This window comes from Gouania willdenowi, chromosome 24 (genome assembly GCF_900634775.1).
Source record: "Gouania willdenowi chromosome 24, fGouWil2.1, whole genome shotgun sequence".
Lineage (NCBI taxonomy): Eukaryota > Metazoa > Chordata > Actinopteri > Blenniiformes > Gobiesocidae > Gouania > Gouania willdenowi.
In genome coordinates, this window is record NC_041066.1 from 17,968,101 (window position 1) to 17,986,344 (window position 18,244).

An 18,244-nucleotide genomic window follows, 5' to 3' on the forward strand; every position below is an offset into this window, starting at 1 on the left:
TTTTTTTGCAACATTTAGCAACAAACCACATTGAAAAAATGTATGTGAAAATTTTAGTTTTGACCAGATTTACAGCAATACTTAAAATATATGTAAATGTTAAATATAAATGTCACGGGTGAATCTTATAATATTTATCTAATATGCAAATCCTGAATGAGCTTTTATTTTGGTAGTTCCGGTGAATTTGCATATCAGCTAAATAACTTGTAACATTTAGATTTAACATTGAGATCATATTTTTACAAGGAAAAAAAAAAAAAAAAAAATTTCAAATGTAACAGAAAAAAAAAATTCACACTAAATTTTACAATGTGCGCTCTCTTTTCTGCATTGAATGTTAGTTTGGTAATGTAACTATTCCTGCCTTTTGTCAAGATTTGCCTCATGGGATTTACAATTTCCTTCCACAATCCAAACACATGCATGAGGCTAATTGTAAAAAAAATTAAAAATAGCACTGACAATTCCTTGACTTTTATATCACAACTCAAACCCTATTTACATAAAATAATAGCATAAAAGGAAAAGGAACCGTTACAAATGAGCAGTGAACATGTCGGTCAGAATCTATTTCCACCCAAGTTGTGTTTCACGTCATTTTTTCCCCACAACCGAAAACATATGGGGGTATTCAGCTGAAATATCTCACACGTGGCATCGCACTGAAAACCACTAGATAAAAATGAAAAAAAAAAAAACCCACAAAAAACCCCTACCACTACTCCGTCAGTTTTATTTTGAAAATTATTACAGAAAGAAAGCAAAATAGTGCACTTTAAAACCTACAGAAAGTAGAAGTTAGTAGGTTTTCTGCATTGGATCCTATAAAGTTTTTATTTGCTCTTCTTTATGATTCCTTAATTCATTTATTTTTGTTCAAATGTGTTTTTAAGAGACAGATTATGTTTGATGTTTGTCTTTTTTCCATCTATGAACTTTCTACTCTTTTGCATAAAAACTCATCACTATCACAGGTTTACAATTCTTTTTGTGGTTGATGTACATCATGGGATTAACTTTAAGGTTATAAACATGTATTTCAATATGTCTGCAAATGACATCCATCAGAGGTTTTTATTGTAATGAAATCAACTTCATTTCAATCAGACAAAATAAGGAGACCAATTGATGTAAAAGTCATGAGACGTTTAATTTCACAAATCCAACAAAAACTTTGAAACAATGTATACTTTTTTTTTTCTTTCAAAAACAAAAGTTTAGAATTAAACTTAGAATTGATACTAATATTAACCAAGAGCACAAACAAATATCTTGTGTAGCTTCACATTTTCAACTTGAGGTTTCCATCAGTCAGTTTGGAGTTAACTGGTAAAAAGAAACAAAGCAATACATAGGTGTCAAGTTTAAGTGTTTAAAAGCTGTGAAATGTATTTATAATTAAATTATGAATTGTAAAAACTTGGGATGCAACAATATTCGGTATTTTACCGAACCGTTCAATACGCCCTGTTCGGTTCAATGCACGGCAAACAACGGTATTTTCGGTACGTTTTCCAAACACAAAACTTTTCTAAACTTTGTGCAGCCGCGCATGCTGTGTGATCCTCTCAGGAGCAGAGACATGAGAGCAGCACATTGTTCAGGCTCAGTGCCATGCGCTGCTCAGGCCGCCTTCAGAGCCAATCAGAACGTCCCTGAATTTCCTAGGAGCCAATCAGCGCTCTGCATGCAAATGTTGAACGCTGAGGAGTGCTGACTGGGTACTGTGGCGCGGAGGAACCTGTTAACCTACATTCTGCTGCACGTTCGTACGACTACTCACCAACCGTCCACGTTTCACCGGTATTCCTCCGCCTTTTGACTGGAGAGGGGCCGACAACAGTCCGCAGCCAGCCCAGGAGCTGGCGTGGATCCTGCTGCATGTTTTGTCAGACTGGAGCTGCAGGAGCCTGTCTATAGAGCTGTATGTACAGGCTGGGGCGTGGACGCTGTGACCGTGCATTAGTGATGCGCGGGCCAGGATTTTTCCAACCTGCGGGGCCCTGCATGTACGGCAAAATCTTACCCGCACCGTCCGCCCCGAGCTGCTGCCTCTATTTTCAGAACCCGCCCCAAACCAACCCAACGGCGTCAAGCTTTACGCCCCACGTAGAGTTCAGTTTGTCTAAAGAAAAAAGTGTGCGCATGTATATATGCATGTATGAATGTATGTGTTGTGTGTGTGTATAAGTATATATATTAGGCTGAATGATTTTGGAAAATAATCTAATTGCAATTTTTTCCCCTCAATATTGCGATTGCCGTAATCGTACCGTTACCATGGTCCAAAAACCGCAATGCATGCCGAACCGTGGGAAAACTGTACCGTTGCATCCCTAGTGAAAACACACAACGTTCACCTGCTCTGAGCTTTCGTCCACTTCAGGGCGTGTCTCGGAGGCACCGATGTGGTTGGATGGTAGAAAGTACATCCGACTCTCTTACACTGCGCTGCATAGCGACAAGGCTGAGGACAAAACAAGTCAATCAGAATAGGTCAAATCCATTTCTAATTCATTAAAAGAAAAAACTGTGTATAGCATCTAAAGGGTAACAACACATTTTATGTACATAACAATTAGGATCAACACAATTTCCCCAAGTGATCAAAAACTGAAGGGACAATATTTCTTAATAATTTATAGAGGAAGGAGCACAATGGTAATTTCATAAAGCTACAGTGGGTTTACTAGTTTTAGCATAAGTTTCCCAGTTTGAATGTTTCACTGTTTTTTTCCTGTTTTCTTTTGCCAATTTAGTTCTTTGTCAAATCGATTCACAAGAAAAGATCTTTTAATTTTTGAATAATGGGTAGTTTTCAGCTATGACTGTATTCTATACTTTAACTTTCTCAAATATAAATAGAGTGCTTTTTGCACTAACACGGACTACTCTGTATTTTTAATACATTGTAATAAACATCAAAAACTAATTCGAGAAAGAAAAAAACGTTCCTCGGGTCGCCTGAAATTTGTGATATCCAAATGGGGTCACAACCCAAAAAAGGTTGGGAAACACAACCACTGTTGTAGAGCGTTTATGAGTATCAGGCACTGATGTTGGACGAGAAGGCCTGGGCTAAAGTAAATGCACAAAATAACTCCAAACACAAAAAGGGACAGAAAGATACAAAATATGAGAAGACTAAACCCTTTGTTTTTTTCATGAATTAATATTCCCATTGGACATTATTCTAAATGCTGATATTAATGTTGATCATGTGGCCCTCGGAGCAGAAAATCACATTTTTGTGGCCCCTGCTGTGATCGTAGTTGCTCATCTCTGATGTAAGTGTTTACCTTTGGATGATAAAAAGGACACTCCATCTTTTTACAATCGGGAAAGAAGCGACACACACTTGTCGTCTGCACTTGTTTCACTGCTGAAAACAGAGAAAAAATATAAATATGGGTCATAAATCGTCACCTTGACTTACAACAAACCGCTGCATTTTATAGACATATACAACTGCATCAATCAATATCTAATTAAGTCAAATTAAGAAAGTAAGAGGCGGGGCCAATCACCTGGTCTGAGAGGAAGAGGAGGAGGAGCTGCGATGCTTCTGCAACTGACGTGTGTGAAAGGACAATCTGGTTTGGTGCACCTGGCGTCATATTTACAGTTCGGATGCACAAAAAGGCATTTATCCCCAAACTTGCAATTGGGAAATGTCCTTGAATAAAACAAAACACATGCAGGAGTGAATATTAATAATAGTTTGCATTGGTTATGCTGCATCATTTTCCCAGTAACTTACTTGCACTGGGTCGTTGGGTGATGGTACGCACACCCGTCTCCACTTTTACAGACCGGCCAGAATTTGCATCTTTCAGTCACTTTTTGCTTTTTCACAGGGATGGAGTTCTCCACTTCCATCAGCTCATCTGTCACAACAAAAAGAAATAAAGATCATATTAAAGTGTAAACAAATGGATTTAAACATACTGGATCATGATCACAAAGGGTGTGCACTCAGCAGGGGTTGACAGGCATTGGCTACGTTATGTCACCATCCCAGCGCAGGAAATGGTGGCAGGACGAACAGACGTGCTATGTGAATTTCAAAATAAAAGCATATCTTAATGATGACGATATTTATCATTGTTTTCATTGTGCATCGATGTAATTGGATCGTTAATGAATTAATCGATGTGGATTGATGTATTGTTACACCGCTACTAACTAATACACTTAATTTCACTCAACTTCCAATAAATGCAGTAAAAACAATAAATAACTGACTTATAACTTTCTACCTTCAGCCGGGGAGCTCACATCCTGCAGGCGGTCGAGGATGCTGACTTTAGCTCGTCGGTGGTCGACAGCGGAGGAAGCTTCCATGAGCTTTGACGGAGGTCTGACATCATCCAGCTCCATGTCACAGTCTGTGAGGTTCTCCAGTGCGCTCGGTACGCCGTCTAAAGTCACTATGAACTTGGGACTGGAGGAGTCGCTCTTCTCTTTACTGATTGGTGGAACAAAAGAAACAGAACAGAACAAAGTTATTCAATGAAAACACAGAGAGAGAGAAAAAAAAAAGAGAGAGAAAGAGGGAAAAGAAGGCTGTGTTTGAAATCGCGTACTAACGTAATACACACTACAAACTCAATGACTATATACTGTCTACCAGGGTTGGGGTCAATTATAATTGAAATTGTGTAACTGATAATTAATTACGATGAATACGTAATTAAAATAGGAACAAAATTCAGATAGTTTATTTTGTAATTGGTATGGAAATTTACAATTTAATTAAATGCAAACCTGGGGAAATCATAAAAAGTTCTTTGGCTTAATGATTAAAATATACTTCATATCAAGTTTTCCCTCTACCTGTCAGTTCTCTTGAGGATCATTTTACTATTTTAAAAAAAATTGAATTTAGGGGTATACTGACACAAAAAGGCTTAGACGCCTACAACAAAAATATTCAAAACAATATTTTCATGGATAAAGAAGCCAAAAAAGGTAACCAAGAGATGAAAAACAAATGCAATGATATATATATTTTTTCATGTATTTTACAGCAAATTTAAAGCATGCGTCAAAACTGACCTGTTGCTACCAGACAGCTAAACACAAGAGGAAGGTTATGTTTTATGGGGTTATTTATGAAAGGCTAAGAAATTGTGATGAACTCTAGTTGTAATTTAGTAATCGAGAACATAATTGTAATTGGGGAAAAAATGCTGGTCACTGTAATCGTAATTGAGTTGTAATTAAACATGGATAAGTGAAGACGTAATTATAATTGAAAAATGTAATTGAGCCCAACCCTGCTGTCTACTATACCATTAGTATGAATAGTTTGATGAGCGTTCCCAATGAAGTATACTTCCAAGTTTCCCAAGATGCATTTCAAACCTACGACAACAAAAACCTGAAGCACAATGAGGCTAAATATCTCCGTTGATTCTCCACCTTTGAAAGTTCTGAAATCATTTTAAGTGAGAAAGTGACCAAGTAGAATATCCACATGTGGTCATTTGATCCATAAAACTCGTGGAAACACATTTCATGTCGACATTTCGGAGACCCGCAATTGCACTACTGACTATACTTCCGATTAACTTCAAAACAAGAGCTCTATTTACAAAAGGGTTTAAAAACTAATGGAAGACAAGAAGAGATGCTTTTATTTTGAAATGGGGATGTTTAATTTTTACCTTGAAGCCGGTCCCAGGACGATTTTATATTCCACTTGCAATGCATCATGGGGCGGTTGAGTATGACTAGTGTGCCCACTGTGCATACTTCAAAAATGTCTCGATATAGTATACGTCCAGGTATTTCTCGCGTTTCCATAAAATCTAATGTGAACGCACTAAATCCTAATTTTGATGTCAGACTTAGTATGAGTAGTACATTAGCATGCGATTTCGAACACAGCCAAAGTCTGTACCAGGCTTGAACAGTGCGTGGCAGGGCAGGCTGAACCTGCTGCTGATTACCACCAGGTGAGCCCTCCAGCTGTGGTCGACTCATGATGAATGAGCGTGTATCAATTTTCTTGGAATCACCGTCAGCAGCTTCGTCAACATCTTCTAGAAAGAAGAGAAACACAAGCAAATGTTAATGTAAAAATAAAACTTTAGATGACATCTAACCCTTTTCTCTACAACTCAAAAAGATGGATCTGAACAGACTCACCATATTCACTCTGCCCTTTTTCATTCTGCGTTTCCACCTGAAGGCGTGATGATAAAGATCTGGGTGAAACTAAAAAAAAAACAAAAAAAAAACAGCTTTATGTAGAAAACTTCCAATAAAGTGTGACCAAACTTTTTAAATGGATATTTGTTCATGGAAAACGGACATTAAAATGTAATGCAACTCTTTTATCCCAAATCTTCTTTGTTGGTCCGACACAGAGCCGTTTAGAGAGAGTTGTGACATCTCGTCAAAGGGACCGTTTTTTTTTTTTTTTTTTTTTTTTTTTACAGTAATGGCGGTTCATGGAGCCTCACAATAGTTAGCGGAGTAGACAGATTGTGATGCACTTTTGAACGGTAAGACGTTTAAATAATCATATTGAATATTATCATCATCAGCAATTAACATGTGCATTAAAGCATGTTAGTGGATTATTATTATTAACATATATTGTATGTACACATAAATGACGGTGTACTGTATAAATATTGTAAATCAACACAGTTATTGACGACAAATTTTCGATAATGTCACTCAGAATCAATAGATTCGAATTGCCTGCCAATAAACTTCCAGGAACTACTTAAGTCTATTGCGAACTTCTGTTGTCGCAACTCTCTCTCTCTAAACGGCTCTGATCCGACCATGTATTTGAATAGCAATGATTAGCATGTTGTCAAATAAAGTCAGAGCTTTAGACATGTGACCAAGTAATTAAGTAGTTTTCCTTGTCAGCAGGCTGCAGCAATGGGCAATGTTTCCCCTCATGGGGAAAAATCCCTGCTGTCACCTCCCTGACAACTAGACTTACTGTGTGTACCGGAGGGAGGCAGACTGGGAGAGGTATACGCCTGCGCTCTATTGAGGTGCTCCTGGACGAGCTGGATGGCGGCAGTCATTTCTTCACTGCTGGCAAGACGAGCACGAGGGGCCAGAGGTGCCACGGGGACGGTTTGTCTCTTTGGGACTGTGAAAGGACAGTCAAAGTGAGAAAGTGATGACAAGACCTCAGATACTGAAGGATATTCAGGGTTGAGTTTGCAGCAGCAGGAACGTACGGGCTGAATAGGTGGTGGTTTTGGCGATGGAGTCTTGAGCCTCAGAAATCGCCTTGAGGATAAGATTTCTGTTGGCTTGTTTGGCTGGAGGAAGAGTCGGCCTGAGAACGATCCAAACATGTAATTTGTTTACTTCAAGAAGGGAATCCCACATGTACTTCAACTGTAGCTACTCCCTGAATAAGAAAGCCAACAATTGATAAATAAGGTTTAAGCAAAAACAACAAAATGACTTCATGGATTTCTCTTAGAAAGTATCAACAGTGGTTTTCTCTAAATATTGGCACATATTAGAGCTCCTGATACAGAACTTCGAAAAAGAAATTGTGAATACATTTAAAGGAGCTTTTGTTTAATTCAATAATTTGAGTAACTTTTTGAATCATAGATGTGTGTTTGCAATCTGTCTATTAAAATAAGGTAAATCAAAAAAACTAAAACAATAACAATGCTAACATCGATGTCTTAATAAAGTGAGGAGTTATCACTGACTTTCGGTCTGGTTTGGAGGGGAGGGACACTCTGCTGGACAAGCCTCTGCCTCCATGGTTTCCTTCATCTTCTTCAAAGTCATCGCTGTCCTCGTCTGCAGCTCGGCTCACACGCACAACAGAACTCGCCACTGGTGCCTTACGCTTGCGTGAAAACTCTTCCTATTAAAGAGAAGGAACAAATTGGCCCTCATTTATCAACAATGGGTGCACATTTGGTCGTACGACAGGACCAATGTGTGACTCATGAAACATTCGTATCTGACCAATCCCAGCGTACAAATGATCGGATGTTGATAAATCCGGTGGCTGATCATAATTAATTTGTAATACCCTCCTGTAACAGAGGCCCCGCCCACTGAAACAAGAAAAGAAGCTTTTCCAAGATGAAAATCGGCATCTTCACATCTGAGGTGGAGCAAAACAAAGATGTGATTTTCGACAGTGTGAAAACTGGAATTAAAGAAGCGCATTTAAACGCTGCGTGGAAGGGGATCAGCTACTGAGCAGGTGACGTCTGCCCCCGTGTGTGCTGTGAGCAACAGAGATCCTGGAGCCACACACAGATATATTGTTTATATCAGCCTCAGTACGCACACTTTAGGCAATTAATATCGCATTAAAAGAAATTAACAATAGAAACGCTTTAAAAAAAAAAAAAGCCTTAAAAATTATGAAATGTTGTCCCGTGTCTGTGTTTATTATTACTTCAGCCAATTTCTATGATTCATCACATTATCAATTACTGCAGCACATTTGTGAAAGTTTAAGGAAGTATTGACATTTAAAAACATGAATGAAGTCCGACTTCCTAAAAATAAATACAATCTTGTTTTAATATTTCATTTTTTTTCTGTTCTGAATGTGGGTGTGCTTATGCATCTGACAGCTGAGGCTTGTTTAAGACTTTATTTTCAGTCTTCTGACTGTGTTGTACCACAAATCCACACACTCAGGTTTGTATACATGAGGTCAGACCTGACGTGTGATCTGATCACAGCGTACACTCAAGTCAAAATTGATAAATACCAAAGCTTGCGTGAATTTGGTCGAACTCACGTCGTAAGCTCAAATCTGAAAACAATAGGGATCAATAGAAAAAACGTGATACGATATTTTCTACAGCTGCTCCATCCACCTGTGATTGAAGCTGTACCTTGTTGGATCCATTTCTGGAGACTCTATTGCTCCTGCTGTCCTGTCCTGTGGGCCTGTATGCATCTGAAGAGCCTATTGACGTAAACATATTTTGACCAGGCCTGTAGACTTCCGCAGTAGGTCGTCTCGCTGCATTAATAGTGCGACTGGTGCCCATTTCAAGCTCGACAGCAATGAGGTCGTCATCCATCTCAGGTTTGATGTCGATCACAGCCTCTGAGGGAAGCAGGTCGATGAGGGGCTTCACAGCGGACGTGAGACGAGAAGAGCCCTTTTCTAGTGTTTCCTTCCTGATAACAAATACATCACAACAAGCGTATGAACAATGTATGACGAGTAGAGGACAGGGACAGGTCTGCATCACAAACCTGCTTTCGTAAGCAGAGCTGGACACGCTCGCCTCAGCTCTGTCAGAGCGCGAGCTGGACACTGCCAACACCTTGGACTCTTCTGCTCTGCTGTCTTCACCGATGTACAAGCGATTCCTCACAGGTCCAGTGCTGTCATCTATCAGCAGCTGGTTTTGGACAGATGCTGGCTCTAAAACAAAACAACGGCTAATTATGCATAATAGCACCAAACTAATTAACCAATTTCACCTTTATGCAAACTAATAGTTTACTATTCTGGTGTTTGATACTCAGAAAATTTGCTCACAACTATTGTGAAGCATGACAAGCTTGGCTTTGAAATTTGGCTTCCCGTAGAATCCAATTGGTAAACATTAAAGAAGTTTTGCATTACAATAATCAGGGGTGTAGAATTTCACTTTTCAAATGCCACAAACTGACGATGCAAAGACAGAGTGGTGATTGTCTCCGACTCGTCAGTGGAATCCAATATCTTGTTGTAACTTTGTGTGTCTGCCACTTAGACCTTTTTTAGAAACCAAGTGTACAAGTAAAATAAAGAGAAGTGAGTACCATTAAGATTAGTGGTCCACAATCTCGTTTGTCCCGTGTACCCCCCTCTTCATATCATGCATACCCTACCCTCTCCAATTATTGTTATCCAAAAACGACAAGTAAGGTATGAAAACGTGGATAATTTCTGGACAATACGCTATGCATTGTTTTTTTTTTTTTTTAATACCTCTTCCACCTTTTGAATTATTGGTTCTTTTCATTTTCCATCCACTTCATCACAGAGTATTGGCTAATGGGTCCTTTGATGTTTGTCACCATCAGTTACTTAGTTACAGTTACTTAATTATGGTCAGCAGAGGGAAATGCAGGCACCTGATAAACCCCTAACTGTGTCTCGAACATTGGTTCCCTAATATAAGGCTTAATTTGCAAATTTAAAACGATGAGTGGCTTTTTTTGTCGGTAACAATGCAACTTTTATGCAATTACTTCCATACTAAGTGAATACGGTCTACTACGTAAAATGTAACTAATTATTGTCTCCTATTGTTAGAACTGCAATAAAATGGCCTCTACAGCGCAAAAAAAAAAAAAAAAAAAAATGTTAAGGAAAATGTGTCCAAAAATTGCATTTATTAATTATTCTTAAAATAATTGATTATGCAAATGAAAAAAGCAAGGTTGTTACTAGCCAGTACACCCCCCCACCCAAAAAAAAGTGTCATATAATAATGCAAATAATGCACAGGAATAAACTGACATACCTCCAGCAACTGTTCGGAGCTTCTCCAGGACACCGTGCAACCTAAAATTAAACAACAATACAAGGTTTTGGTTTAACAATGTGGGAAAGCAGCCAGAATAAAATTAAATATACAAATATACATATATAATCAAGATTATCAATAAAGTGATTCTCACCAGTCTGTGAATTTCACTGTGTTGCTTCCAAGGAAAAGAGAGAGATCATCAGCCATTTGCTGAGGGGTTTTCTTGTTAGCTACCATGACCATAATATAGTCAGGCAACTCTTCATCTGAAGCAAAGATTACACGAACAAAGTTTTAGTGAAAATACAGCTTTCGTAAAAACAACAAACAAACTTGCAACTCACCAATGTAAGCTCCGAGCTCTTGGAGTTTTCCTTTAATAGCAGCCTGCGACATGAAAATACTATTATCCATCACCTTAAAACAACAACCAACAATGACCCATACAGCATCGTTATACCGCAGTGTTATAACACAGAACCAAGTCCACAAAACTTGAGTTCGCGGCTATTTTTCTTTCCTCACACGAGCAATAAGCTAACATGCTAACGCTAGCATACATAAGGGCCGAACCGCAACTCCTCAAAAAAACACGATTCAATGCTTACTCTTATTTTCTTGCTGATTTCAGCCCCGATTTCCATGCTTGTTGTTTTATTGCAGCAAACAATTTACACGAGAAGCGGTCTCTTTAGCTTAGCACAGTAGAGACAAAAACACACCGGAAGTTACGTAGAAGTCAACGGAAGCCGATCAGGCGCGTGTTGAATATCACTGTATCAGAAGCGAAAAACCTTATCAACGTACAAACACAAAAAATATCATATAACATATATGATATTTAATACAAGAAAGTAATAGAAAAAATAAGATAAAATAATCGAATAGATGTAAACACCAATGTAAATGGCAGAAGTCCTTCATCATCATACAAGTACAAAATGAAAAATAGAATAAATAACACAATCTAACACATGCACACGCATAGATCATTTAAATATGTTTGTAAATACCCTGCTAAATCTCTGAATAATGAGTTCTTCTAAAAAAGCTTATAAAAGCTACTCGTACTATGGAGTAAAAATAAATAAATGAATAAAAAATAAATAAATATGTGTTTTTTTTTAATTTTTTTTTTTAAAAAAAGGTAATTTTTATGGTCTTTCCTAAACTGTTAACGCCTGCAATAACATATGCTCTGGGTGTGGTTACTTGATTTTACTGATTTAAAACCAAAACTGAAATACAGAAGAAAGAAAAAAACATTAAAAAAAAAACAAAAACAGATAAACAACGTTTTTGATACTGATACCCCACATTCAACTCACGTGTCACAGGTGAAGCTCATTACCTTAATTAGTCCACCAACTTACTTGAGGTGTGGCTGCTCAGGTCATTTTTTATTGAGCTCCAATGGTCGCTGTACGTCGGACTTCTCCTCAGTAAGTGTATCTTACATCAGGGGTGTCAACCTGATTTACACAGTGCATCTGGGCCTGTAATGGCTGGGCATAAAAACAAACACATTAAGAACATTTTCTGGCAATTTGACGCTCCTGTTTTAGCTGTATAAGCTCCACTACGACCCCATGCATTATTAGATTTTAGTTCATACGCCACAGCTTAGCCACACATTAATGTCGAGTCATAGTTTGAGCACTACAGCCTATCTTAGTATTGTTGCTTAAAATGGTGGTGTTGACTTGTGGCATAATTATCACAGTTGACCCTAATTGAGTAATGGCAATCAAAGCTAAGCCAAATATTGCCCAAGAGTCATTTTAAACACTACTATATTATTTAATGAGTCTTCTTTTCACTACCATTGCATTCCTCAGAATTGTTGTAGTGTCATGCTTTGTGTTTAAACTAATTATAATGTATACTTTATTCATCACTATGACTTTACAATATGATTTAACCATATGCAGAGTTGTTGTTCAAACGCCCACCCAACTGTTTTTGCTGTTACACTTTGGTCAATGTATTTTTGCTCTGTTACGCTTTGATCAATGTATATTTTTGCAGTGTTACGCTTTGATCAATGTGTTTTGCTGCATTACTGCTTTGATGTCTGTTTTACTGCGTCACACTTTGATGCCTGCATTGTGGCTGTGTCGTTGTTTTGCAATGGTTTGGCTCCATTCTTGAGTAGTCATAGTTTGATGGCTGCATTCTTGCTTGTAATTGTTTGAGTATGGTTGCTTTGTCATAGTTTGTGCGTTGTATTGTTGCTGTGCCATAGCTTAAACACAACCTACCCAATTTATCCTGAGCTTTCGAGCAGATTAAAGGTTCAATATTTCAGTATTTGCACATGTTGACTTGTACCCGTACATTATGAACTCCACCTTGTCGTATCTCCTTATGTTCATATAAATCCAGACCTCAGCCTATAACAGCTGATTTATTTAACTTTATAACATGATTAACGAATGCCACAATGATTAAAAACATTCATGGTAATTGAATTGTGCATTTTACATTTTTCTCAATTTAATTCATTCTAAATATAACAAGTACCTTTTTATTATTATACATTTGCTATAATGCAGCAGGTAAATCAAAATAAAGGAATGTACGGTAGTTGAATAAAATTGACCCTAGTAAATGTGGAAAAGTGTATATCATACACAAATTTGTTTATTGAAGTAAGGCAGAGTGGAATAATGTACCGCCAAAGTTGTAAATACACCAGATTTAGCTAAATGCCAATTTCCATATACAAATGTTTCAAAAGCAGAATAATGTAATTTTAATGAATGAACAATTGAAAACCGTTCATGTTCAGTAGTACTCAAAATATTTGGAAGAAACATTCATATTGAAGAACTGAAAACGAAGATTTGGATCTGTCGTTTGTTGACATTCTTGAGGCTTTTCTACACCCTGACTCAACCTCATGGTAAGTTCAAGACTTTATTGTATTAAAGCTATTTTATTAGTCCCTTGTGCTAATAGTGGTGCCTAATGATTACCGAAGTGTGAGCATCACTGTAGAACATTGAGCAAGTTCCTTAACCCTCAGTTTCTCATGGAAGGGTTTAATGTATGTACCTGTGCATAAATGACATCAGAAACCTATCACCCTTTCATCCTAAAGGTTTATATTATCCAGTCTCTTAAACTGTTATTGTGTATAAACAAGTGTCATGTGCAAAGATCAATACTGACATTAGTCTCATGTGATAAAAGTATTATATACAGAATGCCATAGGAAATAATTCCTGCCTGTGGCGCTTCAACTGTATAATTCCTCACTTTAACCAACAGCTTCAAGATTTTAGTGTAGATGGCTCACTATACTATACTTGTATTTATCTGTTTTAAATTTGCATTGTATTTTTCCTGGAGGTGGGCACTTATATTTAACAGTCATATTTAATTATGTACTTTTTCTTTTCATTCGAAATATTTCTGCAAAATAAAAAAAAAAGCAATTTCCCCTGGGATGAAGTATCTGATTCTGATGTGCGGAAAATATTATACACACCTTGTGCTAAAAGTATTTATACAAGTCTCTTGTGCCAGTATTATATATATTCTAATCCTTTTATTGTCTTTGCACAGGCCCCTCCCAACAACATCCAGGTACACTTCAAAGATTCAAGCCAAATAAACACAATCATCATGAATTTAAAAAAAAAAAAAAAAAAAAAAAACACGTTACGGTAAACCACAATCGGAATAAAAAGTTCATCAGTATAAAAGTGCATGGGTATGAAAAAGTTTAATTACAAAAAATTGCTAAGGTTATACAAGTCTAGTGTTAAGGGCAGATGGCGTTCTTTGATACTGGCACTAAGCCTAATGTCTACCAAAGCACTGGGATGCTAATCACCCTAGCACACAGATGCAAAAGGCCATTGTGCCAAGGTTAAAATATCCAAAGTCATAAGTCTACACCATATACTTCTTTTTACAGTCTATAGTTGACACCAGTGGGACCTTCATCAACCTCGGACTTGGGTTGATAAGGCATTGGAATACCACAGGGTAGGTATGTGGCTCGGATATTATAATACGCACAAAAACGCTCAAGCCTATTGTGCCAAGGTTGACATATATGCAAAATGCTCAAGCCTACTGGGGCAAGGTTGGAATATATACGCACAAGCCTACACCACTGGAATTTTAATCACCCTTAAGTTCAGATTGAAGAAGAATTGGAGTGTCACAGCCAGGTAGATGGCACAGGTCTTAAAGTACATGCATACAAGTCTATTGTGCCAAGGTGGAAATAAACCACCACTCTATTACTTGGTGCCTTAGTATCATGAAGGTATAAATAAGACAGACATCCGTAGGGGCCCCCATGCCCTTGTCTTCTGACACTTATTCATTAGAGGCTGGATTTCATCATTGCTGACCGCGGCAGATGTTGACGTGCGTTTGTTGCCCCGTGTGTTTAGGGCTTGGACAGAAAAATTCATCCTGATCCGCACTGTGACTCGCATACAACCTCTGCAATCACAGATTGATCCCCTGCCGGCCAGGTCTCTTTGGCCGGTGCTCGTTCTCCCCCACATTACCCATTGAAGATGTAGTCCCTGATCCAAACTCTTTTTAAATAAACTAATAATATGGGACATTATGGCGATCTTCAAAAGAGAAGTGAGCCACAATTATAATAAGCCTTTTCACACGCTGGAACTGCGCATGCGCATCCTGGAGGGCTCATAGGTTGAGGGGGATATAAATGTAAACTAGCTGGTTCACTCTGTTATTTCCAACCAAACAGCATTTGTAATTTTATTCCAGAGATCTTTAGTGTTTTAATTGTGTTTATTATTAATATTACACATATTTGGACTCAAGGGGGACCAGGGCTTTTCGCTGAAGCCACTTTCAGCCAATCCGACCACTTTTAAAAAAAAAAAACAAAAAAAAAACAATGGGAGCAGCGGCAGCAGTATCGAAGCAAGGCAGTCCCCTCGCTTCCTCACAGATTACACCTGGTGAATGATAACATCGACGACCTGGGTCTCCATCGGGCGGAATTCAGACTCTACCCGGGAACGATGCACATATCTGAGCACTTTTGTAAAACCGATGAGAGAAGCAATATTAAAGCTACAGACCTCCTTTGCTTCCACATTCATTCTCCCATTCTTAACTTGTGATTATGTCTTTTTTTTTTCTTTTCTGTATTTACCTTCATCGTTAGTTTCTTTTTTTGACTTGTGTAATTGTTTTAAGAACTCTAAAATATCATTGAATTTTTGAAAAGCGCTTATGAATGAAATGTATCAGTTTCCGAGTGTGAAAAGAACAGTATGAGTTCTCACTTTACAAAGATAAATTTACGAGGTACACCATTCACTAACCAGGTCCATGATTATTTGCATTAAGCTATTATTTTAATTCAAATTACAAATTTGAAGGCAGTGCACAAGATGAACACTAAACCGCACTGATCAGCTAATTGGTCACTGTTTAAAAAGCCAGGAATAACCTGAATATTCAGCGCGTTTGCAGCATTAGCTTTTTTTGCAGCTAACTCGGCATTTCTACCTTGGCGACCGATACTACGTTTCCGCAAAATTTTTTTTTTTTCAAGGAATCAACGCTCTAACGGGAAAAATAATCTAAATCTCTCAGCCAAAGCAAATTTATCCCTCTTGACTATTGAACTCATGCGCAATAACTGAGCGAGATTTCCGAGTGTGAAAAGTTTTATTGCACTAAAATACATATATTAAAGTCTAGAAGAAAATCCAGCTACTGTGAGGATGAAAAAGCATATGTATGGTAGCCATTGCCTCCGACAATGTCTTTAGGAAAAATATCTCGACTGATTATTGAAAAGCGCATCTATTTTTGTTTTGGCTTTCAACTGGTTTTTGACATTTGAGTTTTTCTCTTGGAGTTATGACATTTGCCAAAACACACCATTTTTGGAAAAAAGATAAAATGTCATTTTACTGAATCAAAAAAGAAAAATGTATTTGTATATAATGCTGTAAAAACTGTGCATTTAAGTAATATATCCGGCAGATGGCGCTAGAGACCTTTTTTAAAAAAACAAAACAAAAACACCATCTTAGAGCAGCTTGTTCCTCACAGTAATGTTTTTTTTTTTTTTTTTGTTTTGTTTTGTTTTACTATGGTAATACAGCAAGTAGACCTATGTAAATACTGAATTATACAAAAAGTTACGTAAGATGATTTAATAAAAAAAAAAAAAAAAAAAAAAACCCACAAAACTACAAACACATTTGGGGGTTGAAGATCAATCCTTGTAAGCTGATGTTGGTTTTTAATGCATCATCTTATTCGTCCAGGGCTGTTTTGGACAATCTGTTCTATTGTTTCATAAAAAAAGTTAAATATTTGTGCTGCAGTAAAGTCTCTAGAAAATGCATCCAACTTTCCTTTAATAAAATACAAATTGCTTTCTGACTTAAAAACCACACATTTAAATACTTTTCTCTTTTGACTTGCTTGTGTAGATGACTTTCTACTGTTGACGGCTGTGTGTTTTCACTCAAAGATTATTTCCTGTTTTGTAGTCCCCAATGCCACTAAACAATGACGGGAAGGATCCTGCTCATAGTCTAGACAAACATCTAACACTCTCAGCCACAGCCGTCTGCTTTGTCTGCTTTGTACGCTGTCTCTGTCTGGCTTTTCAAAGCTAGTTTAAGCACATTAATTTGATCAGCTTGCAGAGAAAAGAGAGCACATTATTTTTGTGGTCATGTAGCTCAATCTTCACAATATTCTTTTATCAGATGTAACAAAATCATTATTTGTTTAGTCAGTGAGACTAATTATCTCTGAATCATTTTATTTCTTACATGGGGGGGGAAAAAAGGGCAGTGGGGTCCTCTGTCTTGACGTTGTTCATGCTATTGTTACTTTATTCGATCAAAGAGGAAGGCAGGACCTGAGCGCTGACCTCTGTAATCATGGTCATGAAGTGTCATCCATCATCATCCATGCTAAACGCCTCTCCCCCCATATTTGTATTGTATTGTTCGACAGCCTGTTCTATGAATTTAGAAAGACAGTCTCATAATTAAAGTAACACCTTCTGGGACAACTATAAACTGACAACCTCTACTTAACATGTGCAATTTGTTACTTTTGACAGCACATTATTGTTTCTTGCTCCCAAAATGTCATTCATGCCCCCCCTCGCTTTCTCCTTATTTGGGTGGTGGGATGATGGTCAGATTTGTATGGACAAGGTAGAACAGTGTCGCTAGGGCTGGGTGGTATCACCAAAAATGTATATCATGGTTAGGTGTCACGGTATATAACGGTATTTTTTTTTAATGTATAATCAGGTGTTCACAGCATTTTCTACTGGTTGAGAGATTAATTACCTCAGTAGATTAACTTAGGATGGTGTATTTTACTGTCATGAATGAATATTGTAGAATAATTTCACACTAGTAGTAATACAAGTTTACAACAGTAAACTTGTATTGAGCTAATGCTAGCTTAGCTTTAGCATTAGCGCAATTTCTAGCTACTTAATGGTGTGGCGGTTTCTTATGGTGAGTAAGGTAGCGTTTTGTTTGCACCTCCACCAGGATTTATTTCCGCATTATAGGAATTACAAATTGCAATCCTTTGCTTTTTTTTTTTTTTTTTTTTGTGTATTACTGCCGACATGCTAAGCTAACCGTATCTCCGTGTTCTTCTCTAGCAGAGGTATGCACATGCTCACATGCAGCTTTAGAGCTTTGAATTGTCTTTCTTATCCATTTGCACGTATCATTACACCGCAACTA

General features: G+C 37.6%; 1 protein-coding gene across 3 annotated transcripts; it reads right to left on the minus strand.

The window, feature by feature from the left end:
• Positions 1 to 1,204: 1,204 nt before the first annotated feature.
• zc3h14 (zinc finger CCCH-type containing 14) lies at positions 1,205 to 11,251 on the minus strand. 3 transcript variants are annotated; one of them, XM_028440114.1, is made up of 17 exons: positions 11,111 to 11,251; positions 10,847 to 10,889; positions 10,654 to 10,768; positions 10,497 to 10,537; positions 9,235 to 9,406; positions 8,865 to 9,156; positions 7,710 to 7,870; positions 7,218 to 7,318; positions 6,971 to 7,126; positions 6,157 to 6,225; positions 5,909 to 6,047; positions 4,263 to 4,471; positions 3,764 to 3,890; positions 3,531 to 3,679; positions 3,303 to 3,385; positions 2,364 to 2,470; positions 1,205 to 1,329 (listed from the first exon to the last, which is right to left on the minus strand). In XM_028440114.1, the coding sequence occupies exons 1-17, from the start codon at positions 11,144 to 11,146 to the stop codon at positions 1,326 to 1,328; spliced, it is 2,004 nt and encodes a 667-aa protein (XP_028295915.1). In that variant the 5' UTR covers positions 11,147 to 11,251; the 3' UTR covers positions 1,205 to 1,325. The 3 variants fall into 3 exon arrangements, with proteins under 3 accessions (XP_028295915.1, XP_028295914.1, XP_028295913.1); XM_028440113.1 differs by having other exon boundaries at positions 3,303 to 3,382; positions 5,909 to 6,050; XM_028440112.1 differs by having other exon boundaries at positions 5,909 to 6,050.
• Between the last annotated feature and the right edge of the window lie 6,993 nt (positions 11,252 to 18,244).